This window comes from Anastrepha obliqua, chromosome 2, assembly GCF_027943255.1.
Source record: "Anastrepha obliqua isolate idAnaObli1 chromosome 2, idAnaObli1_1.0, whole genome shotgun sequence".
Classification (NCBI taxonomy): domain Eukaryota; kingdom Metazoa; phylum Arthropoda; class Insecta; order Diptera; family Tephritidae; genus Anastrepha; species Anastrepha obliqua.
In genome coordinates this window covers 20,057,977-20,085,460 of record NC_072893.1, presented here as the reverse complement: position 1 = coordinate 20,085,460, position 27,484 = coordinate 20,057,977, and the positions used below count along the sequence as shown (strand labels likewise).

The following is a 27,484-nucleotide window of genomic DNA, read 5'->3' as shown; positions in this document are numbered from 1 at the left end:
ACCACTTCAGGCGTACTTGGTGATGGACTTCCGGTATAAGGAGTGGTCGAGGGCGTTGACAGGACCGTGAGCTGGTACCCACCTTTAATCCTTTCCGTGAAATTCATATTATTTAAGATGCTTTCGTCCATATTTGCTTTTTGTTGCACCACCTTGTAAGCTTTTTGGGCATACTTTGCCATTTGGTTGATATCATCGTAAATCTTTTGATTCGCTATAAGAGATTTTTTAGTATCCTGACCATTGTTGGCGTTGATTACTTCGTACGGGTCAGTGGATGAGGGAATGGGTTGGCTTTTGATAATACAATTATCGTTGCTCCAGGTGAGTGGGCGACGCAACCTCTTTTTGGGTAACTGGTTGCTAAGTTCATTCAATTCAGTTCCTAGTGTTTTATTTTCTTGAGACGCGGTTTGTTCGGTCTGTGGCTGATCAAACTGTAAAGAAATAGAATGTTGAGTTTGTAATTTGAAGCTAAATTTATTTCAATATTTGCACTACATACCTTTGATGAGCTCGACGATGCCGATTCATAATCCGCTTCAGAATTTTGGTTGTAAGACATCACGGAAGTCAAAACCTGCTCCTGTGATTGTGGCCCATCAGTTGTCGGCACTATTGTGAGGCGCTGCGCATTTATGGCTTCATCAATTTGTATTATTATGTGATCGGTAGGCGCGTCCGTTATGTTATTCGGCAATTCAATCTCTACACCTTCGTTAGTGTCTTGTTGTTTCCGGGTCTCATTGCTTGTCGTGGGTGGTTGTGGTGCCTGACGCTTCACCTTGCGTTGGCCTCGTTTGGAGGGTTGCTGTGGTAGTTTTTCTTCGATGGAAGTGCCTACTGGGCCAATTGGCAAATCGACCTCAGTTACACCTTCGTTAGTGTCTTGCTCTGTTGGGGTCTCATTGCTTGTCGTGGGTGGTTGTGGTGCCCGACGCTTCAACTTCCTTTGGACTCGATTGGAGGGAGCCTCTGGTACTTTTTCATCGACAGTAGTTCCTACTTGCCCCATTGGCAAATCAACACCTTTGTTAGTGTCTTGCTGTGCTGGGGTCTCATTAAGTGCCTTGGGTGGTTGTGGTGCCTGACGCTTCACCTTGCGTTGGACTCGATTGGAGGGAGCCTCTGGTATTTCTTCATCGACGGAAGTGTCTAGTTGGCTAATTGGCAATTCCACTTCAATTACACCTTCGTTAGTGTCGTGCTGTTCTCGGGTATCATTAATTATTTTTAATGCTTTATCAATATTTTTTCCTCCAATACTCTCTCGTCGCATTCCACGCGATTCTACGCTTTCTAACTTCGCTTTACGAGGCAGTGGGTGTGGCAGAGCAGCTTGCTTTGGCAGGCAACCAACGCGTTCTGGACTCGGCTTGAGCACAACTGTCAACTTGTTAGTATGCAACTCTTCCACTTTTACTTCCTCATCTGATTCGAAATCTTCGCTGTCCGCCTCTTGTAGGCTGTGTATGGTGGCGACAGTGGCGACGAGTGTTGATGTAGGTGAAGTCCGTCGGTTCATGTCTGGATATACACAGACCTTTGATTGCTGATTCGATTTGTCTTGAAAAAATTGGTTATACAGCAAAACTTTATCTTTCACAGAGAGCTGACAGAAAACATCTTCAGCGAAAATACAAGCGTTTTCACTGTCACTTGACGACTGCGGTTCTGTAGCTTTTATGGGCTTTCGTTCGAAACGCGGACTGGGCACTGGACTTGGTAAACTAGTGTTAGAGGTGGGCAATGAGCTACACACCTTTGGTTCGGGCTTCATCACGGCTGGTTTCCGTGATGGTTTTTGCGATGCAATCGACGAGTTAGAATCTTTTTTCTCAGTTGAGCCATGACCCATCAATTGGGATATTCTTGAATTGAACATTTGTGCCAATTGCTTAACCTTTGAGTGGCGTGAATGATTTGGTGTTGTTGTAGTTGGCAATAGTGGCGATGAAGACTTACGTTGATCCTTCGATCCCACAGCCTGTTCATATATTTTTCGCAGTTCTTTGGTGCTGCTTGTGGGTAACTCTGATTCTGCCTTTTCGCAAGACGATTCGGGTGAAGCGAATTCCTGATACGGTGGAGGAGGTGAACCAAAGGAGTCGCACACTTGCACAGCTGCAGTGTCCGGACAAGGTGATATGGCGGGAGTAACACTGCGCGATGATCCCGAATATGCATTGACGTTCTCATCGAAATACTGCATAACATTCTCTATGCTCTGTGATCCATTTAGATCAGTAATTAGGCGTAGGCCAAATAAATTCTCGTCTTCTTGAACGTAGTCGCTTTCCATTGAGCACTCATAGAGCTCCTCATAAGTCATGGTGGCTTCCATTGGTGTTGGATTATTGAGCCGGCGATGAGATTTGTTTAACTGCTCCCGGTGTTCGATTTCAGTGGAGATGGCAATGCAATCCTGGAAGTCCTCAAAATTGAGCGATGAAATATCGATCCAAATTTGCTGTGCTGATGAATTGCCGTTCTCCAACTTTTTTACTGTTGAATTCACTAACATTTCCTCGCGGAGTTCTTTTTGAATTTTTTCTAGTTCTTTTCGAGAAGTATACACTTCGTAAACTTGACTGTTTTCTATGATTTTCTCATTCATACTGAGACGCAAGGATCCTGTGCCCGCATTTTATAGCGCAAAGCACGGAGCGCGCGTTGCTGATATACAAATGTGTTAGAGAAGGATAGAATATCGACATAATCGTGGAAGTGAAGAACGCGCAGTGAAAATCCATTGTAAATGATTTTCCAAAGATATTCGCGAGCAGCTGTCGAAGTTCCAAGAACGATTCGAAAATTCACGCCCACAGGTTGAACGGCGACTCATCACCGCTTTATTGACCGTACCCATGCACGCGCATAAGCGCGTGTGAAGCGGCTACCTCTAATGCTGCGTTCTGTTGTTAGGCCGCGAGCTGTCGCAGGACATTGAGTATGCGCGGCCGCTATTAGTCGCTGCTCGCGGCCGCATTAGCGCTCCTTTGTGCGTTTTTCTTATGAAACAATTTATTGTTAGTGAAATGCAGGTAATTAAGCCACCGGAACATTGTGAGTAAGATGCGTCGTTTCTGCAAAATGTGCGTCGCAAATTTGTGTCATCGAAATGTCATGAAACAAAAGTATTTGAAATATTTTTAATGTTCATCTGTTCACAGGCGACCTCTTTGACCTTCAACTCGAATATTGAAAGGAAAAGTAAGCCGCATTTGCACGCTTTTCGTTTTTCCCAAAATATGAAGCGCTACCAAACCTTTGTTCCGCCTCCTTTATGCCGGCGTTACTCTAATCTGTTGCAGGGACTTTTTATCACAAAGGAAGCAAGTAATAGTTTCCATAAGCTGGCAAATTTATTGTGTATATTGGAATGGTTTCCAGATAATGCTGCAAAATTCGAGGTTTAATCCAGGAAGGAAGAAATACAAATTCTTTAGCGTTGAAAGATTCTGCAACTTCTTTGAAATCCTTGCTACAAGGCCAAGCATAGGTCTGGACTTGGCAACTATAAAGTCTATATGTTTGGAAAATTATATTTTCGATGTAAATATGGTCGCCAAGTCTTTCTTTTAATACATTTTTTGTGAGGGGGATAGTGCACAACTGGTAATCGAAATCAATCACAAATCGATGAATAGTTGCAAAATTGATTTTAGATGCTTTCCATTTCAATTCAACCGGGCTATTCGGGTCATGTTCTTCGATTTCGATGTAACTTAAATATGTTGCTCTCTGGTCAAAATAATGAGACACGTATTTTTTTGTTCGGACGAAAAAAATTTTTTTCAAGAGTTATCGGCAATTTTTTTTTTCGACTGAAACTCGATTTTTTTTAATTATATAAGAAAATTTTTTTTTTAAATGCCCATAACTTAGTCAAAAATGAACCGATTTTAATAATTCTGGGTTGAAAATGATCGTAATTACTTACACGAGCGACTTCATGTAGAAACAATTGCAAAAAAATAGTTGGACATTTTTTATTTAGCAAAAAAAGATTTTAATAATTTTGGGTTCAAAATGATGGTAATTACTTACACGAGCGACTTCATGCAGAAACAATTGCAAAAAGGTAGTTGAAAATGTTTTATTTTGCAAAAAACAAAAAGTGCGAAACACGGTTTTTACTCAAAAATTCATTACTCAAAAACAACTCATTTTAGCTACTGGGCATTCAGCTCAATTAAAGTTTCAGATGTCCTTTTGATTTGGAAAAAGTTATAAAAAAAAAAATACACTTTTTGAAATATTGAATTTCGAAAAAATTTCAATTTTTTTTCTTTTTTGCTAAATAAAAAAATTCCAACTACTTTTTTGCAATTGTTTCTGCATGAAGTCGCTCGTGTGAGTAATTACGATCATTTTGAACCCAGAATTATTAAAATCGGTTCATTTTTGACTAAGTTATGGGCATTTCAAAAAAATTTTTTCTTATATAATTAAAAAAATCGAGTTTCAGCCGAAAAACAAAATTGCCGATAACTCTTGAAGAAAAAATTTTTCGGGCGAACAAAAAAATACGTGTCTTATTATTTTGACCAAAGAGCAACATATTTCAGTTACATCGAAATCGAAGAACATAACCCGAATAGCCCGGTTGCTTTGAAATGGAAAGCATCTTTATTTTTGATTGAATTGATTTTATTTTTAATTCCAATTTTAATTTGTGTTCTTTTAAATAATTTCTTTATTGCGGTCTCGAATGGAATCTTTGAAGTATTTCGATGTTGGAGTTAGCTGCAGTGTCCCAAAGTTGAATGCCATTTATGTATATCGGTAGAAGATAGCTGAGTAAAATGTGAGCTTACTTTCGAGAGAAACGGGAGAATTTCGATGTAGTAACCAATATAGGCCTCTGGGGTTTATTCTTAGTACCTTCCGTTTGATGAAAATATGGGTTTTCCATGTGAGTTTGCTATCAAGATGCAACCGAGATATTTTGTGACGTTAGTTTGGGGTACGATTATATTATTGAGCTTAACGGGTGGGCAAGTTTCTTTCGATTTAGTGTAAAAGTGACTTGGAAAGATTTTGTCTCATAATGAATGATGATCTCTCATTAATGCCCCACTCTTTCAACCAACGAGCTATTTTATCGAGTCCTTTCTGTAGCCTTTGAGAGGCCACATGGGGGTGGGAGTCAATTGCAAGTACGGCAGTGTCATCCGCGAACATTCCGACTATTGTTTCTTTAGAAGCTGGTGGATCGTACGCGTATAGCAAGTATGGGATGGGGCCCATAATACTGCCTTGGTGTATACCAGCTTAATTTTCACGTAGTTCAGACTATTCTGCGTCTTGTTTGATAAAAAAAATCTCGATTTCGAGATAGGATTTAATAAATACATATTGAAAGTGCGTTATCGACGAACAAAACTAACACTCTACAAGGCGCAGAAGCGTGAACGATGACAACATCCGATGAAGCGACGCTTTGGAGTGTTTGAGAGAAAGATTTTGCGCAAGTTTTTTGGACCTTTGCACGTTGGCAATGGCGAATATCGCAGACGATGGAACGATGAGCTGTATGAGCTTTACGACGACATAGACATAGCGCAGCGAATAAAGATCCAGCGGCTACGTTGGCTGGGTAATTTCGTCCGAATGCATACAAACGCTCCGGCTCTGAAAGCATTCTATGCGGTACCAGCTGGTGGTAGCAGAGGAAGAGGAAGGCCTCCTCTGCGTTGGAGAGATCAGGTGGAGAAAGACTTGACTTCACTTGGTGTGTCCAATTGGCGTCGGTTAGCACGAGAAAGAGACGACTGGCGTGCTTTGTTAAACTCGGCCAAAATCGTGTAAGCGGTTATCGCACCAATTAAGAAGAAGAAGAATTTATTGAAAGAGTGTCTTTTATTTTATAGAGTAAGCCATCATGCCAAACGCATTCAAAGGCTTGAGATATATTTTTTTTGTTCAAATGCTTCATGTACGAACTTGTTCGATGGTACTACGTTTTTTCTTGAAACCGAATTGGTGATTTGCGATTATGTTTCGATCTTCCATTATAGGCATCATCCTTTTGAGAAAAAGGGATTCCATTACTTTAGAGCCATTAGGCTGATGGGCCGATATGATTCCACTGGTTCAGCGCTTTTTCCTGGTTTGAGGTTCATTTTTTTTGGCTACTTTCCATTGTGATGGAACAACACCAGATAATGTAATAGAATTATTTATGAACGTAAAGAAAGTGAGTCCTTCTTCTGACAGTTGTTTCAGTACTTCTGCTGCTATGAGTTTATATCAAGGGGACTTCTTATTTTTAAGTACTTTATCACTTCTTAAACTTCATTTTTCCAGTACTTTTTTATGGGTGAGCCCATCTGGGGTATGTGTTCTAGGGTATCTTATACTTTTTGAGCAGTAATTGGGGAGGGTTGATTTCGTGGGGGCAGAACACTCGGATTAAGTGACGAGCAAATGTGTTTGCCTTCTCCAGACCTGTTTTAGCCCATTTGTTAGTTTTCATTGGCCTTTTTAAATTTCCATAGAGAGTAGTTAGTGGCAGAGGTTGCATGAAGTTTGCTGAGCAGAATTTTTATGAACATGGGATTATTTTGCTCCCTGAAAGATGGCAAAAGGTCATTGATCAAAACGGGCAATACACTACAGAATAAAGTTATTAAAAAAAAAATAAATAATTGGCGCGTACACTTCTGTTAGGTGTTTGGCCGAGCTCCTCCTCCTATTTGTGGCGTGCGTGTTGAAGTTGTTTCACAAATGGAGGGGCCTACAGTTTTAAGCCGACTCCGAATGGCAGATATTTTTATGAGGAGCTTTTTTCATGGCAGAAATACACTCGGAGGTTTGCCATTGCCTGCCGAGGGGCGACCGCTATTAGAAAAAAGTTTTTATTAATTTTCCTTTCACCGAGATTCGAACCAACGACCTCTCTGTGAATTCCGAATGGTAATCAGGCACCAACCCATTCGGCTACGGCGGCCACCATGAAAAAATTGTCTTTGATTTTCTAAAAAAAAATCCGCAATTACTTATTTGCCAACAATAAATTACAAAAACAAAACTTATTTCAAGTTATGTGGTGAAAAGAAACTTGAATAGAAGTGCAAGAAAGTTGTGCTTTTAAAAACACTTAGTAACTCTAGTAAAGATTAACGCAATGCGAGATTATAGTTTACTACTGTGTCCAAAAAATAAGGTGACATTGTATTTATTTTGAAAATTCTTTATTTATTCTTCCAAATCAATTTCATCCCCTTCCAAGTAATCCCCTCCCGACACAATGCACTTATGCCAACGTTTTTTCCAATTTTCGAAACACTGGTTGTAGTCACTTTCCGGGATGGCCTTCAGTTCCGTCTTCGTTGCGGCTTGAATCTCCTCTATCGTGTCAAAACGGTGTCCCCGGAGCGGTCTTTTGAGCCTGCTGAACAGCCAGAAGTCGCACGGTGCCAGATCAGGTGAATACGGTGGTTGCGGAACGATATGGGTTGAGTTTTTGATGAAATGATCACGAATTACGAGTCCAAAAAATTCAATGTTTTCGGTACCAGTCGAGATTTGACGCGCTTGAGGCCCAAAACATCCTTCAAAATGGTATTGACTGAGCCTTTCGATATGCCAACATCATCAGCAAGGTCTCTAATCGTTAATCGACGGTTTTTCAACACCAAATCTTTGATTTGTTGGACGTGAGCTTCGTCAGTTGAGGTTGATGGTCGCCCAGGACGCTCTTCGTCTTCGACACGTTCACGACCGGCTTGGAACTCACTATACCACTTGTAAACATTTTTTTTAGACATAGCCTCATCACCAAAGGCTTTCTGCACCATCCTCAACGTATCCGAAAATTGATTCCGCAAACAAAATTTAATGCAAATTCTTTGCTCAACAAATTTCGACATTGCAAAAAACGAGAAACTCACTTTTAGCAGCTCACAAAACGACGCGTATCTCAAACAGTAAATGAATATTTCACATGAAATTTGACATAGATGTCACTCACAGTACTACCAACCTAAAAAAAAAAAGAATTCTCCTAATCCTTCAAAGCGCGCAGTTTAAAATCAAATGTCACCTTATTTTTTGGACACAGTAGTAAAATGGGGTTTAGTTGGGGGTAGTTAATCTAACCAAATCAAAAGGCGTATTTTCCAGAGAATATAATAGAACGCCGGGTTGCTATAGTTGGATGTACGAGGATGCGCCTGTAGAAATTGTAAATGAATACAAATACTAGGGAGATCGTTAACATTTTAAACTTTCATATAAAAAGCACTTGAGCTTATAAATTGAAGGCTCAAAAACAGCCATTAATGCAATATGGCGGAAATATATTGTATGAATCACCCCTGTATTTCCAAAAAAATGAAGATCTTCAATGCTGCCTCAAGGTCTATAATGTTTTAATTGGGCTCAAATTTGGGGTATATAAGTGCATAAATGTGAGACAGACTTTATAAGAAAGATTATTTTATTTCACCATCCAACTCCCCTAACTATATGATTCTTATAGAAACAAAAATGCTACCATTATTTATACACATCCTGCCCATAAGATATTTGCTTTGGCGTCTAATAGACTACCAAGTAAACTGGTCCCCCTAAAGGGGACCCGGTGGTCTAGAAATTTCAAAAAATCGATTTTTTGTTTTTTCAATATTTCGAAAGTATAGAATTTTAAGAATATACTGTGAAATTGTCATGCGAAAATTCCCAATATTATAGCTTTTACAGCCCATTAACTAGGTAGAGAGCGGTCCGCACGCTCCTGTCCCTCAAACATTTAAACTCATTTGTCTCGAAACGACCTTTTTCGGCCTGGTGTTGTCAAAAAAAAAAAAAAACTGTTTGACCGAATCGTTTGAAAATTTAATATGGCAACAACAATGGCTATCGCCCGTACTAGAATCATATTTATCATTTCAATTATTTCGTTTTTGTTTTATTAAAAAACTGAAAAAAACCGATTTTTAGAATGTCAAATTTAAAACTGCGTCATTCTATTCTAGTAGCGAGACAGAGCTACAGTCATACTGATGTATAATTATTTGGTTCTTGGGTTAAATAGAAGAGCCAAAATGGACAACACCGTCCAGGTCCAATTTTTCGGGAGGGTCAACTTCAGCGCCATTTTTAAAATTATTAATATTAAAAAAAAATGTTTCTCATTTTTGTAAAATAAGTTAAATAAAAAGCCTAAAAAATTTAAATATCGTTTTTCATTTTTTTATAGTAAAAAAAATTCCTGAAAATATCCTAAATTTTCGAGCTATAAACCACCGGAAGCCCTAAATCTCGCTAAAAGCACAAATATAGACGCAATAACTGATTTCTATCACTCTACACTAAAATCTTTTATACCTGCCTATGTATCCTACTCCGAGAATATACTTAGTCCTGCCATAAATGCTGTGAGAAATTTTACAATGCATACGGCGCGAAGACATTCGCAGAAAAAAGCTCCGTATTTTTAAGTTTTTTCGTATGCATTGTCTACTCATGAATTATACTCAGTTTCGTGGCAAATTTCGTTTGTTAACAAGCGAGTGGGGAGCTTAAGAAAATCGCATTGCAGTGATTGCATTAGGAAAGTGCGGAGAGAGCGAGAGGGACATTAAAGAATCGCTTAAAAATCTTAATATTTCAAGAATGTTTGTTTACCGCAGGATCAATCGTTTTCCCCCAAAAGTCTGAAGTGTCAGACAGAAAAAGAAGTGGCCGTCCTTGCGTGGTTCGGACCAGTGCAGCCATAAAAGCCGTTCGATAAAGAATTCGCAGAAATCCATGAGAAAGAAGAAAATCATGTCCAGGGAAATGAATGTATCGACCAGATTCATGTCAAGACTAACTAGAGATGATCTCCACATGAAAGCCTTCCGTCGCTCAAATGATCATATTAGGACAACGCGCTTCAAGAAAATTAGACTCAACAAATGCAAGCAGCTTCAGCGGTGGCTCACGGTCCACGGCCATGAAAATATTCTTTGCGGAGATGAGAAAATGTTCACTATTGAAGAAGTTTTTAATAAGCAAAACGACAAAATCTATGCTAAAACTTTTAAAGATGCAAAAAATATTGTTCCAAGGGTTCAGGGTGGCCCCCCCGCAATGGTTTGGTGGAGAGTGTCTTGTAAATATCGTCATATCTATTCATTTCTGCGAAAAAGAGGATACGACCGAGGCAAAAGTGCACCAGGAGAATGTCTTAAAAGGCGTGGTGAAGCAGTTGAGCAGTCCTCTCTTCAATGGAGAACTTTGGATCTTCCAACAAGAGTCCGCTCCACCACCTTCTACCATCCAGCAGTGGCTAAAAAACAATGTTCCAGAGTTCATAGCTGCAGGAGATTGGCCGTCTGGAAGTCCAGATCTGAACTTATTGGAAAACAGTTTTTGGTCAGAATTGAAGAACATGGCCTGTCGAAGACCTCACAGAGATTTTTTCGAAGGCTTCACAGAGAGTCTCAAACAATCTTTGGTTCGAGCATCGACGTCAAAAGCCATGGAAACCTCGCGTGCTGCAATAGCTAAATGGCATAATCGTTTGAAGGCTTGTGTAAAAGCAAATGGTGACCATTTCGAATGAAAATTTAAAATTTATGTTTTTAATGTATACATTATTAAATAAAACTATCTTCATTAAAAAAATATTATAACGTCATATCTATACCGGATTTAACTTCTAACAGAACATATGACAGGACTAAGCAAATAAAGTCATTAATGTATTAAGGGGGTATTCTAGTCTAGAGGCCCGAATTTCGAGAATTTTTTGACGATGAATAAAAAAAAAGCTATTGATATTTTTACGATACATTTTTTTATCATTTATTTATTCATATATTTTATTCATATATTAGGAGCACACAAAATAAATTTGAAAAAAAAAAAAAATGAATTTTCATGGAGTTATGCGTCCTTGAAGTGGAAGGGGGAAAAAAAGGCAGTGTCCCCGTCGTCACGATTTCTACCCTTGTGGTCATCTGAAAAAAAAAAAAATACAAATTCTTAATTAATATGAATGTCATTATCGTATGAACCAGAAAAAACGGAAAAAAAATTTTTTCCATAAAATGGCGGCTACTCAAAAAATTGAGGTCGATTTTTCTCTTATTTTTAAGCTTTCTCGAATTGTTTACACATATTAAAAAATTGAAATTTCCAGTTTTTCGAGCTTCATACGATAGAGATATATTTAAGGAATATTCATGACAAATTTCAAGCAAATCGGTTGATTAGAACTTGAGATATCGTGCCGACCGTATCGAAAGAAGTCGTTTGAAGTTCGCCGTCCGCTCAAACCAGTCTAGCTGTCGCGTCACTAAAATAGTTGTAACTTCGAAAATAATTCGAATTTTTAAAAATCCTTTTAGGGAGATATTTTTGAATACTTAAGCTATTGAATTTTGAAAAAACAAATTTTTCTAATATATATTATTTTTTCAAATTTCTATACTAGAATACCCCCTTAAATGAAAGTAATTATCTAGCGATGTGCCAATTTTTAAGTAGCTGTTTTAAATACAGGAAGCTAATATTGAAATAATTCTCTTAATTAATTTCTTGTGACCCAATGTAGGTAGGTAGGTAGGTAGGTTAGATGGCAAGAGTACCTCAGGCACACTTCAAGTAGCACATACGTGCCGTATTGGTACCATAATGTGGACCACTACTTGCGAAATAAATTAGGGAAGAGAAAACCGTCTACAGCCATCCAGTTGATGTAGTGGATGAGAGAAAAGGGATCAAGGCTAGAAAATTCCTTTAAGCCATCCCCAAAGGGCACGTTACGGAATCTCAAGCGTCTAGCCGCCAGAGGCGGACATTTTCAGAAAAAGTGCTCAACAGTCTCTTTCTTTGCAGGATCCCCACAGCTTCTGCAATAGGGGTTGTACGGAAATGCTAAGCTTCTCCGCATGAGTACCGATCATCCAGTGACCAGTGAACACCGAGAAATTGAATGGCGGAGGATTCCCAACTCCTATTTCTTTCGTATTGAGGTCATAGTGTTGTCGAAATTGCAAACGATGAGACAGATCTCCCTCTGTCTTGCGCTTTGTTTAGAAAGAAATTGTGTAGTTTCCTTTTTACAACGGTCAAGGGGACATTAATGTCAGAGAAGGGGGCAACTGAAACCGATTCTGTCAACCCTTTCCTGGCAAATTCATCGGTAATTTCATTTCTCTCTATATTCCTGTGCCCAGGAACCCAGATAAGTGAAATGTTTCCTGCACGTTCGAGACGATTAAGTTCCTTCTTACAGAAGTTTACGAGAAGGGAGCTGCAATACGGTGACCACAGGGTCTTGATCGCAGCTTGGCTATCGGAAAAAATATGTATATATGTCTACCTCCCAACAGCGATCCCTAAGAATTTTGCATGCTTGCAGGATCGCAAAGACTTCCGCTTGAAAAACGCTGCTCGTTTTCGGCAGTTTAAAGGAGACCGAAATATCGGCTGATTTAGAGAAATCCCCCAATCCTACACCAGATTCCATCTTAAATCCGTCAGTGAAAACAGAGGTACATATATACGTGCCGACTCTCCCCTCTTTCCAATCTTGCCTGCTCGGAAAGATAGCCCTAGCACAACCCTCAAAACCCAGTTTGCAGATAGAGAGATCAGTGCGAAGTACAGAGAAGGAAAGGGAGATCTGCTTCAAGTTGGTACTATGTCCTACAGGAAGTTGCCTCCAAAAGCCAATCTCCTTCAACCTAACAGCGCTCTGAGCAGCAATGGATTTAACTTGCAGATCCACAGGTAGTAAGTGCAGAATGACGTTGAGGGCAGCAGTGGGACATGTTTTACAAGTGGCCCAATGTATTTAATTTAAAATTTTTTTATTTATTTAATTTTTCGATTTACAACATACATTTTAAAGTTGTATATTCCTCTTTGTTCTATTATATCTATATACATATATAAAAGAAAGTCATGTTAGTTACATTATTTATAACTCGAGAACGGCTGAATCGATTTGGCTAAAAATTGGTGGAGAGGTAGCTTAGAACCAGGAGACGGACATAGGTTACTTTTTATCCCATACGAACGCTTTCCCGTGAAGTCACTATAAAATGTGGTATAACAAAAACGCATCTGATATGGAATAATAAAACGCAAATGACAGCTAAACGTAATTTTGTCTTTGGTTAAGTAGAAAATTTGATAATATAAATTTTTTCAAAAATATATAATCACAGTAATTTGTATTCTCTTTGAATCATCATTATAAATGCCGCGACCAAGACGATCGAATCTTTCCCGACAAAGCCGTAATGCAAGAAGCATACGAAACATTGCGAATGAATGAAACGACTGAAGAAGCACAAGGAATGAGCGCGTGAAAAGCGCTGCGTTAGTATGGTTCGACTTCGTGCTTCTCAATCACAAGAGCAAAGCGAGGCAGCCCGTGAAACGGCTCGGTTGGCGATGCGAAATCGTCGAGCGAATAACAGAGATCAACAAGTAGATTATTTTCGACGCACAAGAAGAGAATTCTTTTCCCAATCAAGTACTGATTTGAATCGAGCAGCGTTTCGATATGATTGCAACACTGATTACTGCTTGCATCCTAACGTTTGCAATGGGCCAATGAACGTTGTTTGCGAGTATTGTGGCGCATTGAAGTTTTCCGGAGAAGCGCCCGGATTGTGCTGCCTTAGTGGAAGAGTGAAATTGTCATTATTGACTTTTTTGGAGGCGCAATGATTTTACTGTCTGGCGACTTCCGCCAAGCACTGCCAGTAATTCCAAGATCAAAGGCTGCTGACGAAATAAACGCTTGCCTAAAATCATCGAATCTATGGCGCTATGTGAAGAAACTTCAGCTGACAACAAACATGAAAGTTGCATTAATTAATTATACATCTACTGAAGATTTCTCTGAGCAATTGCTGACTATCGGTAATGGTCGAGTACCTGTCGACGAATACAGCGGATTGATTTCATTTCCTCAGAATTTCTGTAACTTTGTCTCATCGAAAGACGAACTTATCAATAAAGTATTCCCAAACATCATTAATAACTACAAAAATAATGAATGGTTGAGTGAGCGAGCAATTTTAGCGGCTAAGAATAGAGATGTAGATGACCTAAACTGCATAATTCAAAATGATATCATTGGAACAATGCATTTATTCAAATCCATTGACTGTGTAACAAATGAAGATGAAGCCACCAACTATCCAATTGAATTTTTAAACTCCTTGGATGTGCCTGGCTTACCACCGCACAATTTACGCCTAAAAGTTGGCCCCGTAGTAATCATACTTCGAAACATAAGCCCACCAAAACTTTGCAACGGTACGCGTTTGGTGGTAAATAAATTCATGAACAATGTGATTTACGCGACGATTCTCAAAGGAAAATTCGAAGGTGAAGAAGTTCTTATTCCGAGGATCCCGATGATCCCCACCGATCTTCCTTTTGAGTTTAAAAGACTTCAATTTCCGATCCGTCTTGCATTCGCCATGACTATTAACAAATCACAAGGCCAAACCTTGAAAGTTTGTGGTCTGAATCTAGAAAATCAATGTTTCTCACATGGTCAATTATATATATGTGGCATGTTCACGGGTCGGAAAACCATCTGTGTTGCTTGTTCTTGCACCTGATAATAAAACAAAAAATGTCGTGAAGCACAAGGTGCTTAACTGAAGAGTGCAATCTATTAAAGCTTCATTGAAATACTTGATTAATAAAAAAAATTAACTTAATATATTAAAATCAAAAATCTGCCTTTTTATTGCGTCTAGGGCGGAACAAAGTTCGCCGGGTCAGCTAGTTTATTTATAAAAGATTAAATGAATTTTTTTGAATACTATGTAATTTATTGTAACTATGTCAAATAAAGAACATTATCCTACTAATACTACTACTACTACTGCATTTATATCATCTCCTTGCAGATCTACACATATCGTGGCCGCAACCATCGCATTCATCTCCAACTCTGGGACACTGCCGGTCAGGAGCGTTTTCGTTCGTTGACCACTGCTTTTTATCGCGACGCGATGGGCTTTCTGCTCATCTTCGACTTGACTAATGAGAAATCATTCCTTGAAATTACCAATTGGCTAGAGCAATTACGCATGCATGCCTACTCCGAGGATCCGGACGTGGTGTTGTGTGGCAATAAATGCGATTTAGAAACTGTGCGCGCCGTTAGTCACGATCAAGTGCGCGCTCTTGCCGATCGCTATAGTCTGCCGTACATCGAGACAAGCGCCTGCACGGGCTACAATATTCGACAAGCAGTGGAATTGCTAGTGGAACGTGTGATGATACGTATGGAGAATGTTGCCACCAATTCCGAACTATCGCGGCTGATGACGCAGACCCGTTGCATGCCAAATATTAGCTTCCCCGGTGCTGGTGGTCGTGCTGGTGGTGGTGATGACAATACAGTGCGACTGGGTTGTGGCGATATGGAGCTCACTGAGGAGCAACAGCAGCGTTGGAATTGCAAATGTTAGAAGCGGAAAGTGATCACTCTCCTATAGTTCACGACTCTATGTATATTTGCTGTTTGATACAATAATTTTTAAATATGTATGTGTGTACTTAGCTGTGTGCGCTTGTGAAAGCAACTATTTCAAGCGAAAAGTGGTGCCAATGTTATTGAAAAAAAAAAAATTATAATAAAAGTTATGTAAATGCTCAATTCTTGTATGTAATGTTCGCTCAAATGTATACATAATTAATTGTAAAACACAAATATATTTGTAAAGATTTTAAAAAATATATTTACATACATATACATATACTTACGTAATTACTGTGAAAATACAAAATCCTACTTACAAAAGTAAAGCTTTTTTATTTTATTTAAAAAAATTATTTAAAAAAAATGCCTACTACCAGTGAAATAAATAACGTTAAAGTACCAAATTTCAGCCCCACTATCGTCGCATCATTGCGGCTGTCAATCCAATTCCGGTAGTAGCTCACATTCGTGTAGACTCCAGGAAAACCAGGTTGCGCACAGCCAACACCCCAAGATACGATGCCAACCAGCTCATTGCCGCATACAAGCGGGCCACCCGAGTCTCCTTGACAAGAGTCGGTGCCACCTTGCAAAGTACCGGCGCACAACATTCCTCCCAGCAACGTACTGCCATAAGATTCCTTGCAAATGCTTTCCTGTATAATACTCACATTGGCCATCTTCAGGTTATTGGACAGCGTGCCCTGTTGGAATTGAAGAAATAGATTAATGCGAAGAAATATAAAAATTAAATAATGGATTAAAAGCGAATAAAGTAAGCATCTCGGCTGTTTATCAACTCAATACTCTCCCATTCCCTCAGATTTCTAAATACAAATGAGTTTACCAGGTGTATACCTATGAAATGAGAATTTTTCTTTCGATTTCAAACGTTTTTTAACAAAAAAATGGTTACAAATTTTATCTTCAAAATAATAGCCATCGCTAGCGACACATTTTTCCCATCTCTCAAAGAATTTGTGGATGCCGAGCCAAAAAAATTGGCCGTCTTTGGCCGCAAACCAACCATCCAGCCATTTTATGGCTTCTTCGGGAGAATTAAAGCGCTGCTCGGAAAGTGCGTGGTCCATCGATGCAAACAAATGATAATCGGAAGGCGACAAGTCTGGAAGCCGCATGCACCAGCGGTTCCCAATCGTACGCCTCCACCAATTCCCGGGTCGCTCTTGCTCAATGTGGCGGTGCATTGTCATCAAGAAAAATTACTTTGTGACGCCGATTGGCATATTCTGGGCATTTTCGGTGTATAGCGCTGTTCAAATCGGCCAATTGTCATTGGTAGCGTTCACCGTCAACTGTTTCACCTGGTTTTAATAGCTCGTCCCAAATCATACCACGCTGATCCCAAAAAACACACAGCATTGCCTTGCGGCCGAAACGATTTGGTTTGGCCGTTGTTTTTGGCTTGTGGCCGGGCGGACCATACGATCGTTTAAGCTTGGGATTGGAGAAATACACCCATTTTTCATCACCCGTAACGATTCGATGTAAAAAAGACTTCCTTTTGAACCGGGAGAGCAGCATTTCACAAGTGGTTTTTCGAAGTTGGGAAGTTTAAAAGTACTCCTAGCGACATCTATGGACCAATAGCTGAAAGTCTCACTTCATAGGTATACATATATAGTACATCAAGAACAAAGCTTATCTTCAACGTATATTTATATCCCTTTTTGGGTGTTTGGCCGAGCTGCTCCTCCTATTAGTGGCGTGCGTCTTGATTTTGTTCCTCAAATGGAGGGACCTACAGTTTCAAGCCGACTCCGAACCGAAGATATTTTTTATAAGGAGCTTTTTCATGGCAGAAATACACTCGGAGGTTTGCCATTGCCTGTCGAAGGGCGACCGCTATTAGAATAAACTTTGTATATTATTTGATGTTTCATCGAGATTCGAACTTACGTTCTCTCTGTGAATTCCGAATGGCAGTCACGAACCAATCCATTCGGCTACGTCGGCCGCAACATAATTTTCAAAAAAATGCTCTAGCGGTTTTCAATTACTCGATTTAGGCAAGGCATATTCAACAAGGTACAAGTTTTCCGGCATTTCCCTCTTTAGAGCAGCAACTGAAATACCAAACCTTTTTTTCCCTTGCTCACTCCTCTCAGTAGCATAGGCCCTTGTCTTGCATTGATTTCGTTAATCTATTTGATATCTGACAGGGTAGGTGATTAGCCTGCCGCCACCAGTCCTAAGTAGTGCGGATGCCCACCTGTCGTTGAACGTCTTCTTCACTGCTTGCAGCGCCATCTGTGTTTCACATTTTTCTGGCAGAAGGATCGCACAGATGGTTGAGGACTTCGATAAATTTAGTGTGTCTGTGCTATTACCGCGGTTGCCCGCTTCCTCTTGCTGGCGCCACTGATGCAATGTGTGACTGTTTGTTTTTGCAGCCACAATGCAAATAACGCACTGACTATTGTGCGAGAGTAAGTGTGGATTGGATAAGGTTTTGGGTTTAAGAAATGATTTAATTTTTTTTTTTAGATACAGGGAGAGTAGGTAAATGTGGAAAAGTGCGATGACCGTGCTTTAGGTGGGACTCGAACGCACAACCTCTGGGATGGCAGGCCAGTGCTAGTCCTAAACCCTTTCAAATTCGTAATTTAATTTCTTCATTTCAATTTTAACGATTCTGAGGAAACCATGTAAGTATCAAACGTCTAGCAAGAAAATCTTGGGCTTGCAGCAAGAAATCCATGGATGTACATCATAATAATAAGGTCAATGATGACATATGAAGCGGTTGCTTGGGCATCGAGAGTCGCTCTCTCGACAGTGCGGCAGCACTAACGAAGTCTCAGCGCTTAGCATGCGTGTGCATCACAGGGGCGATGCGGCTGCCCTACAGCTGCGAATAAGGGGATTCTTGAGCTGGTCCCGCTTCATATAGTTAAACAGCAATCAGTCAAGCGTACCCTGTTGAATATTACCAGGGAAGACTTCGGGAGAGGAAAAGTGATCTCATCTAAAATCAGGGAATTGCTGACGCTTCAGAAGTTCAGCATTGAACTGGGCGACAAGGGATACTGGAGTACACTTGCATTTGAAAGGAAACTCCCGGAGTGTACCCTGCACTGGTACACATATGACTTGAAGACACAAGAAGGTATAGGCAGTAGTAGTTTTCCAAGCATCATCCACGCGGAGGTGTATGCCATCTGTCATGGGCGCAGAGATAAACAGCCAGGCGGTACTCAAGGTTCTGTCATCCTGTAAAATTAAGTCCTCTCTAGTCCTGGAGTGTATTGAGAAACTGAATCTGTTAAGAACGCACAATCGTATGTGGCTAATTTAGGTCCCAGAATACAGGGGTATAACTGGGAATGAGGTGGCGGAGGCGTTGACAAGAGGGGCTGGGACCGCGCCTTTAATAGGACCCAAGCCCTTCCTTGGTGTGGAACAACACACCTTCTAGGAGAAGCTTAGGAGTGAAGAGGTTTGCTAGTACCAAACTATGGGGCTACGCCAGGCGAAACCCTTACTGGAAGGGTACAACCAAAAGAGGTGTAAAAGGCTCAGAGTCATCTCCAAGGAAAAACTGAGAATGGCCACGGGCGTTCTCATAGGCCACCACAGACTGCGTTGTCATCTTCACTTAATTGTGATATGGTCTACTGAGTCTTGCTGTTTCTGTGACCAATTCCAGGAGATTCCAATGCACCTTTTTCTTGAATGTAACGGATAAGGTTGAAACATACACCGCGTTACACACATTCTATCCTATGAACCAAATATACTTTTTCGGAAAGGGAATAAAAAATAAAAATACACGTGTATCGGCGATTTTCATGTACACGTCACAATTTTTTTTTTTGTATTTTATAACTTTAAACGAGCAATTCTTGTATGTATATCTGTATAGCCACACGATCTCAGGATTAGCTTAACGGATTTGAATGAAATTGGGCACACAGATAGTGTATCACATTTCTAGACTTTTCAACTAAGTGTTGCCACTGACAATGTTTCACAGGGATGCCACCTGTTCGAAATTAAAAAAAAAATTGCATGAGATATGCCGATGTGGGTATCAAAAGAAAGGTTTTTCACTCCGCATTACAATAGACATATAAAATCCCGAATTTTTTTTATTAATTTTATTATATTAGAAACTTAGGCCTTTTATGTTTGCGGTTGTAAGCATTTGTGTCAGTATCGCGACAAATAGATCAACAGTATTCGCCAAGTATATGCGTAATGTCTTGTCCTTTAAAGCGCTTTTCAATAGCCGCAATGTCCTGATGGAACCTGCCAGATGATCGGAACTTCCGGAACTGTAACAAACACACAAACGGCACAGAGTGTGTTGTATGAAAGAATAAATTAAGGTTAATAAGTTGTTTAAAAATTTGGAGTCCCTTCAAGTTATCCCGAAAATTTGGAAAAAATTTTTTTTGTTTAGAAAAACAAAATTCAAGAAAATCTGAGAATTGATAAATTTTTTTTTTTAATTTTACATAATAAAAACATTTCCACGAGTCTGCCTGCATAAATTCATCGCGATTGGATCACGGAAAAAGGGTTAAAAATTGATCCAAAGTTTTTCACACAGGCGGACTACGAGCTCTATATTTTATACATAAAAAAAACAAATTCCGACGTGTACATGAAAATCGCCGATACCCGTGTATTTTTATTTTTTCTCCCCTTTCCGAAAAAGTATATTTGGTTCATAGGACAGAAAAAAAGTTCGTTTTTGTAACGCAGCCAACTGCAGGCAGAAGAGATGCACATACGGTCAATCCAACCCAGCTCTATCGTAAGTTAAATCAGGGATCTGGGTCTGAATGAGGTACTGTGATGAGGTCGAAGTGTGAACCTCGTCGATAATCTAATCTAATCTAATATAAGTATCAGTGATTTTATTTTTATGTGTTGTCTATCTTTGCCGAGTATTTGTAAGAGGACGCATTTTTTTTAGAGGTGTAGAGCTTTTACCATGTGTTACCTCAATACTAGAAGTTCCTAACGCACCTTAATCGTATGGGGTAACGAAGTTAGCAGTTGGTGTGCAGACCCAAACTAAGGAAGTCTGTTCATGTTTACACTAAAATATAAGGAGGATAGATTACAAGGTTTATTCATTCGAGGCAAAATTGTGAAAGTAACTTCGGCTGCCGAGTCATAAGGGATACGGGAGTAGAATTATGTCTGCTCATTTCACACGCATTCTCACACTCTTCCAATCTGTTGCTGTTCAGACGGCAACGAAGTAATTTGTTTGACATAATAGTCTGGTATGAGAGAGTTCGACTGGGTTGGCACTTCTACCTCGTTCATTAAACCTTGGATCTAGGTAGCTAATTCTTCTCAGATTCTTGAAAAACAATGTTTTTTTACGAAAACCCTTCTATCAGATAATTAATATAATATCTTCTCACCTGTTCAGTTCTACCCCAGCCGGACACCTGACATTGCGTACCCGCCGATATTGAGGAATTACTCAGTACGATTGGCGCCACTGTTAGATGTGTTTTATTCACGGGCAAACCAGTCTGCAAGAACATTAAGCCAACATCGTCACGCATCGTATCCATACTGAAGGAGTTCATATACGCAATGGAGCTGACTCTCGAAACAATGGTGCCATTGACTTGTACGTATCGATTCTGCGTGCCCAGTACTACAATAAATTCACTCGCTTTGCGATAGCGTTTTCTATCCGAACTGAAAAAAAGTAAATAAAAAATTTAATAAATACGTAATAAGAAAAAAATAAATAATTAAATAAACTTTATTTGAATTTTTATCCATTGCTCTAAGTACGTTTTTAAATAAATGGAAAGGCCATGACCACTAAAATTTAGAATAGTTTAGCTTAGGTTAACTTGGCTGATCTCATATAAACCAGAACCGACTCCTAGTGTTGTAAAAGGGATTGTGTGGAGGCGTAGGTTTTAGATCCGACTTAATAGTCTGATCAACTTTATTAGAAGTTAACTGACAGATTTTCTTTAACCCTTAAAGGGTAAAGTTATCTTACACATTTGACAGGTAGTCTTCGTCAAATCGATGTTTTTTGTTTTTTTAGAATTATTGTATGAGAAATGTTCCTTAGCAGCTTGCCACACTAATTTCAGTAATAATAAACCTTACCAAGATTGAAAAGAGAGTACGAAATGAGAAGTGAATGGAGAGAAAAAAGAAAAAGAGGAACAGTATTTGTTGAATCGGCGAAGATTACCCGGTTAAAATTGTAATACGTTCACATATAAGTAGATGATCTACTTTTTTGTGCTTAACTCCCAATCCATAATTAAAGGGTGGTTAAATTTTAAGGGCCGATATTGAATGTCAACCACACCTAAACGTCAAGCTTTGTTCTGCATTTCATTTGACATTTTTTAATTTCAGACTAACTCAATTTGAACCATGGAAAGATACATAAACGAGCAGCGCGTTAAAGTTATTCGGGCTTATTATGAAAACGGGCGTTCAAATCAAAATGCATATCGCGCATTTCGTGAAGAAAATCATCTTCAGTGCTGCGGCACATTTTCACCTCAGTGGATTCGTCAATAAGCAGAATTGCCACATTTGGGCGAATGATAATCCAAGAGTGATTGCCGAAAAACCAATGCACCCACAAAGAGTGACTGCTTGGTGCGGTTTATGGGCCGGCGGCATCATTGGGCCGTATATTTCCCAAAATAAGGCTGGTTAGGCAGTTACTGTGAATAGTGTTCACTATCGTGAGATGATAACGAACTTTTTATGGCCCGAATTGGAAGCTATGGATGTGGACGATATGTGGTTTCAACAGGACGGTGCCACCTGTCACACAGCTAACGAAACAATGGCTCTTTTGCGCGAAAAATTTGATGGCCGAATAATCTCACGTCGCGGCGATGTCAATAACGGCATAGAACCTCAATTATGCCTCAGCGTCATCGAAAATTTGGACCATCGGATGGAGTTGTGCCGTCGAGGTCACGGCGGCCATTTCACCGACATTTTGTTCCATACGTAATTGAGCCAAACCAGTATTATTATAATAAAGAAAAATACAAAATCAACACCGGGTGTACGCGCCAATTATATATACACATATACCTATAATGGTACAAACTACAGTTTTTCGAGATTTTCGATTTGAACGAGTAAATTAAAATGCATATATATTTTTTTATTTTTTTAATGTCTTTAATTAAGTTACCATAAAGAATATAAAATTTTTCGGCAACTCCATCCAACATCATTCATTTATATTATTTTATTTTAAATGCAGTTTTTCTGTTATTTATGTTTCATAAATTTAAAAAACCTTAATTTTCAAAAAAAAATTCTTCATTTTGGCGTTTACAGCTTACAAATTCATTTTTAATTCTACAGTTTTTTGAAAAAAAAAAAATCTGGCAACACTGCTTGCCACTTTCATTAAAAAATTCAAAGGTAAGAGCGATAGGATTGTGGAACGTAACTGTTAATTTTGGCACAAGCAAGAAAGTTCAAATTAATATGAACCCCTTCCGCATAACTTTCTATGCCCGGTCCATCCTCTTATAGAATTAGCAACTTCATATGAGTTTAAATTTTTGTACATAGGTCGCTATACGAAAAATTGCTAAAAATTGTAACCTGTCTTTGATAACACTCTCGTATTACCCTATGTTTAGTGTCCAACTATTTATAAAGATTTCTCCCAAGTTCTATGCCTTCAAAATAATTATTTTATCATGGGCTTCTAAGTAAAAAATAAAAAATAAAAACTGCTTTGGGTTCCATTTAATGTATAAAACCATTTTATGTCTCTCATCCCCTAATACTTTGAATTGGCACTCACTTGTAGAGACAATGCGCAGCTGTTAGTACTTTATTGGGTCCTATCAGTGAGCCGCCGCAGATATGTCCACTACCAAAAGCTACATCATTTTTCCTCAGCCGAATAGAAACTTGAAATTTTGTGCTATTCACTGGGGCGTCTACGCCATTTATGATACGAGAATCCAGTTTCGTGACATTCTGTGAGTGAGCTAGAAATAGAAAATAAAAATGATGACTAAGGGTTAATTAATTTTAAAAAATCCTCTCTGCAAGGACACAAATAATAATAAATATAAGGCAAAAGACAAAAATAATTCTTATTCTATTTCTAAAAAATATTAAAAACTTAAAAAATCAGATATGCATACAAATGTAAATAAAACTTGAGATTTAAAAGAAAATTTAAATTCGTTATGTGCCTTAATATAGTATTAACAGTATGCTTAAAAGTGTGTCCACTTAAATTCCTTTTCGGTGGTTTGACCTTAATTAGATATTAACTGAAATTTTTAAAATGATAATCGTTCGCTTTTCAACCCAAATCTGAATGCGGATATTCTGCTAATTTCTGAAATAAAAAAATTTTTTATGTACATGCAAATAAAGGGTGATTTTTTAAGAGCTAAAGGAAAGTTTTTCAAAAAAAACACATGTAAAATTCAGAAAAATGCATGAAATTTTTATTTAAATCGATAGTACAGTCCATATAATTTAATGTTTGAAGATTATTTCATGCAAATGTTGACCGCGACTGCGCTTCAAATGGTCCCTCCGCTTAGTCCGCTTTGGCATACTCTTTCCAATGTTTCGGCCGGTATCTCACATATAAATGCTTTAAGACATGAGCTTTAACATAGCCCCACAAAATATAATCTAAAGGCGTTATAACGCACGATCTGGGTGGCCAATTGACAGGTCCCGAACGTGAAATAAAATGTTCACCGAACTCGCCTCTCAACAAGTCCATTGTTACGCGTGCTGTGTGGCATATGGCACCATCTTGCTCAAACCACATGTCATACAAGTCAAGCTCTTGCATTTTGGGCAAAAAAAAGTTGGATATCATTCACCATTCACAGTTACGTTACGATTCGCAGCATCTTTGAAGAAGTGCGGTCCAATGATACCTCCAGCCCGTAAACCGCACCAAACTGTGACCTTTTCTCCAAAATTGACAATTCTGCTTATTTACGTACCCATTCGTCGTCGCTGAACACAATTTTTCGATAAAAAAGCGAATCTTCGGCCAACTTTCCAAGAGCCCAATCACCAAAAATTCTGCGTTGCGGTAGGTCGTTCGGCTTCAATTCTTGCACCAGCTGTATTTTGAAAGGCTTCGCAACTAAATACTTTCGCAAAATTTTCCACGTTGTTGAGTAACAGACGCTCAATTGCTGCGAACGGCGACGAATCGATAACTGATGGCCATCATTAACACTGGCCGATACAGCTGCGATATTTTCTTCAGTTCGCACTCTACGTAAGCGTTTGGTGGTTTGATGTCCAATAATGTAAATTTGGTTCTAAATTTAGTCGCAATAGCCCGAATAGGGTCGATTAAACTGACCATAAAATGGAAGAAGCGCGCGATAAACTTTCTTAACAGAACACGCATTTTTATAATAAAATTCAATGATTTGCAAGCGTTGTTCGTTTGTAAGACGATTCATGGTTAAATTATAGACCAAACTGAAGATGTTTGAGAGTGAAACAAAACACGAAACGTGCATCAGCTGTTTAAACCAACTGATTAAAAAGATAATAGCTAAAAAATCACCCATTAGTAACCAGCGATGGGCAATACTTTCAATAATTCACTTGTAACCATTTCAGAAAAAAGTTGTATTACTTCTTATACTTTGTTGAGAATTTTTCGGTGTACGTCTGGGTTATGTTTTTCCACAAATGAAGGGATCTGCAGCTTTTTGTCGCAGCCGGACCGCATATGGGTTTTTGTGAAGAGCTTTTTTATGGCCGAAATAAACTTGGAAGTTTGCCATTGCCTAAATTTTTGCATTTCAAAAATTAGTATTTTGAAATTTTTGAAAAAGTTTCAAAATTTGGGCTATTTGGGTGTTTGATGTTGTATGAATTATATTTTTATAAAAAAAAATTAAATAAAAATAATTAGTTAAAAGTAAAAAAAAATGTTCCGCTCTGCTATTATTGTGAACACAAGTGTATTTATTCCATTCCGACTGAAATCTTGATGAAATTTTTATTTTTTTTTTTTTAATTTTGTATAGGTTTGAAACCTTAGGCTAAATAGTTTTTGGTGTAGTATGAACTATATTTTTATAAAAAAAATAGTGAAAACTTAAAAAAAAGAAAATGTCGCGCTACTTTTATTGTAAACACAAGTGTAATTTTTTGTATTTATTACATTCTGACTGAAATTTTGATGAAAGTTTGAATTTTTTTTAAATTTCGCATTTGAAAAATTAGAATTTTTTAAATATTGAAAGAGTCTGAAAATTTTTTTTTGGATGAATTATATTTTTATAAAAACATTAAATAAACATAATTAGTTAAAACTGAAAAACAAGAAGGTATATCGCTGCTATTATTGTGAACAAAGTGTATTTATTTCATTCTGACTGCAATTTTGATGAAAATTTGATTTTAATTTTTAATTTAATTTTGTAAAATTTTTAAACTTTGGGCTACATGATTTTTGTTATAGTATGAACTATATTTGAAAATAAAAAATAAAAAAATTGTCAAAACTAAAAAAAATGAAATTGTCGCGCTGCTTTTATTGTAAACGCAGGTGTATTTATTTGCATTTATTTCATTCTGACTGAAATTTTGATGAAAATTTTAATTTTTTTAAATTTTGTAAAAATTTGAAACATTGGGCTACATGGTTTTTGTTGTAGTATGAACCATTTTTTATTAAAAAAAAAAATTAAACAAAAAATTGTCAAAACTTAAAAAAAAGAACATGTCGCGCTGCTATTATTGTGAACGCCGGTGTATGTATTTGTATTTATTTCATTATGACTGAAATTTCGATGAAAATTAGAATTTGTAAAAATTTTTGCATTTGAAAAATTAGAAATTTTTTAAATATTGAAATAGTTTCAAAATTTGGGCTACTGGGTTTTTGTTGTCATTTGAATTATATTTTTATAAAAAAATTAAATTAACATAATTCGTTAAAACTAAAAAAAGAATGTATCGCGCTGCTATTATTGTGAACACAAGTGTATTTATTCCATTCCGACTGAAATTTTGTAAAAGTTTTAAACTTTGGGCTGCATGGTTTTTGTTGTGGTATGAATTATATTTTTATAAAAAACTTTTGATAAAAATTTTATTTTATTTTTTTATTTTTTATAAGTTTGAAACTTTGGGCTAAATGGTTTTTGTTGTAATATGAACTATATTATATTTTATAAAACAAACTAAAAAAAAATGAATAGTCGAAACTTAAAAAAGAATGTGCCGCACTGCTATTATTGTGAACACAGGTGTATGTGTTTGTAAATATTTCACAATTGTAAGTTAATATTTTTTCAAGACCACCGCTTTTAAGAGTAGTGTTGTTGTTCATCTTGTAACAGCATAAAACATTATCTTTGATGAGTAATAACTTCCCATGAAGGCAATAACAACGGCACTTCTTATTATTTCCATTACCATTCACCACCTCACCAAATTTAACAACTCAATTCACACATCGATAGCGCAAACACCAATAACTGCTGCTGTTTCACTATTCGAAACATTCACTAATTGATGCTTTACCAAACGGAAATTAATATTGGAGTATACCGTTTTGACTCACTAGATTCGAGGTGCGATATTTCAGAACCGAAATAAGGGTTCAAAAATATTTGCACTAAGCACTGCTTTGATTAATATGTTGATTATGATTGATATTATTTCCACTTTTCAAAGCGTTTTTCAAAACCAAAATTTATTTTTGCATTAATTAATTTAAAGCTTTAAGAGCTGCTTACATCTTTCAAAAAGGCCCAGAAACACAATGAGAAGTAAACTGCTAAAATTCATTGTAAAAAACTGTTGTAACTATAAATTTTCTGTAAAACTCCACTTCAACTGGTGTGAAGTACGAATTCGCGCGAGGTCTATTTTTTAAATGAGCAACGATAGTCAATCATTTCTCATAATTTGGCCAATTGCGGCAAATGATTTCAACAAAAATATGTCGTGCAATGTTATCAGTGCCAAGCGAGGACAGAGTAAGAGTTGTGATAAGAATTCAATAGCGTA

At 37.9% G+C, this 27,484-nt stretch overlaps 2 protein-coding genes across 2 annotated transcripts in view; one reads left to right on the top strand and one right to left on the bottom strand.

The window, feature by feature from the left end:
* LOC129239505 (ras-related protein Rab-27A) overlaps window positions 1-15,675 on the top strand; it is a 116,569-nt gene extending 100,894 nt beyond the window's left edge. Inside the window, exon 3 of the mRNA XM_054875025.1 lies at window positions 14,880-15,675. Coding sequence (XP_054731000.1) covers window positions 14,880-15,446 — 567 coding nt within the window. The 3' untranslated portion in view covers window positions 15,447-15,675. The remainder of the gene's footprint in view (window positions 1-14,879) is intronic.
* Window positions 15,676-15,807: 132 nt separating this feature from the next.
* Window positions 15,808-27,262, bottom strand: LOC129237162 (trypsin eta). Its single transcript, XM_054871662.1, has 4 exons — window positions 27,211-27,262; window positions 23,265-23,454; window positions 20,863-21,148; window positions 15,808-16,161 (listed from the first exon to the last, which is right to left on the bottom strand). The coding sequence occupies exons 1-4, from the start codon at window positions 27,260-27,262 to the stop codon at window positions 15,808-15,810; spliced, it is 882 nt and encodes a 293-aa protein (XP_054727637.1).
* Window positions 27,263-27,484: the final 222 nt, after the last annotated feature.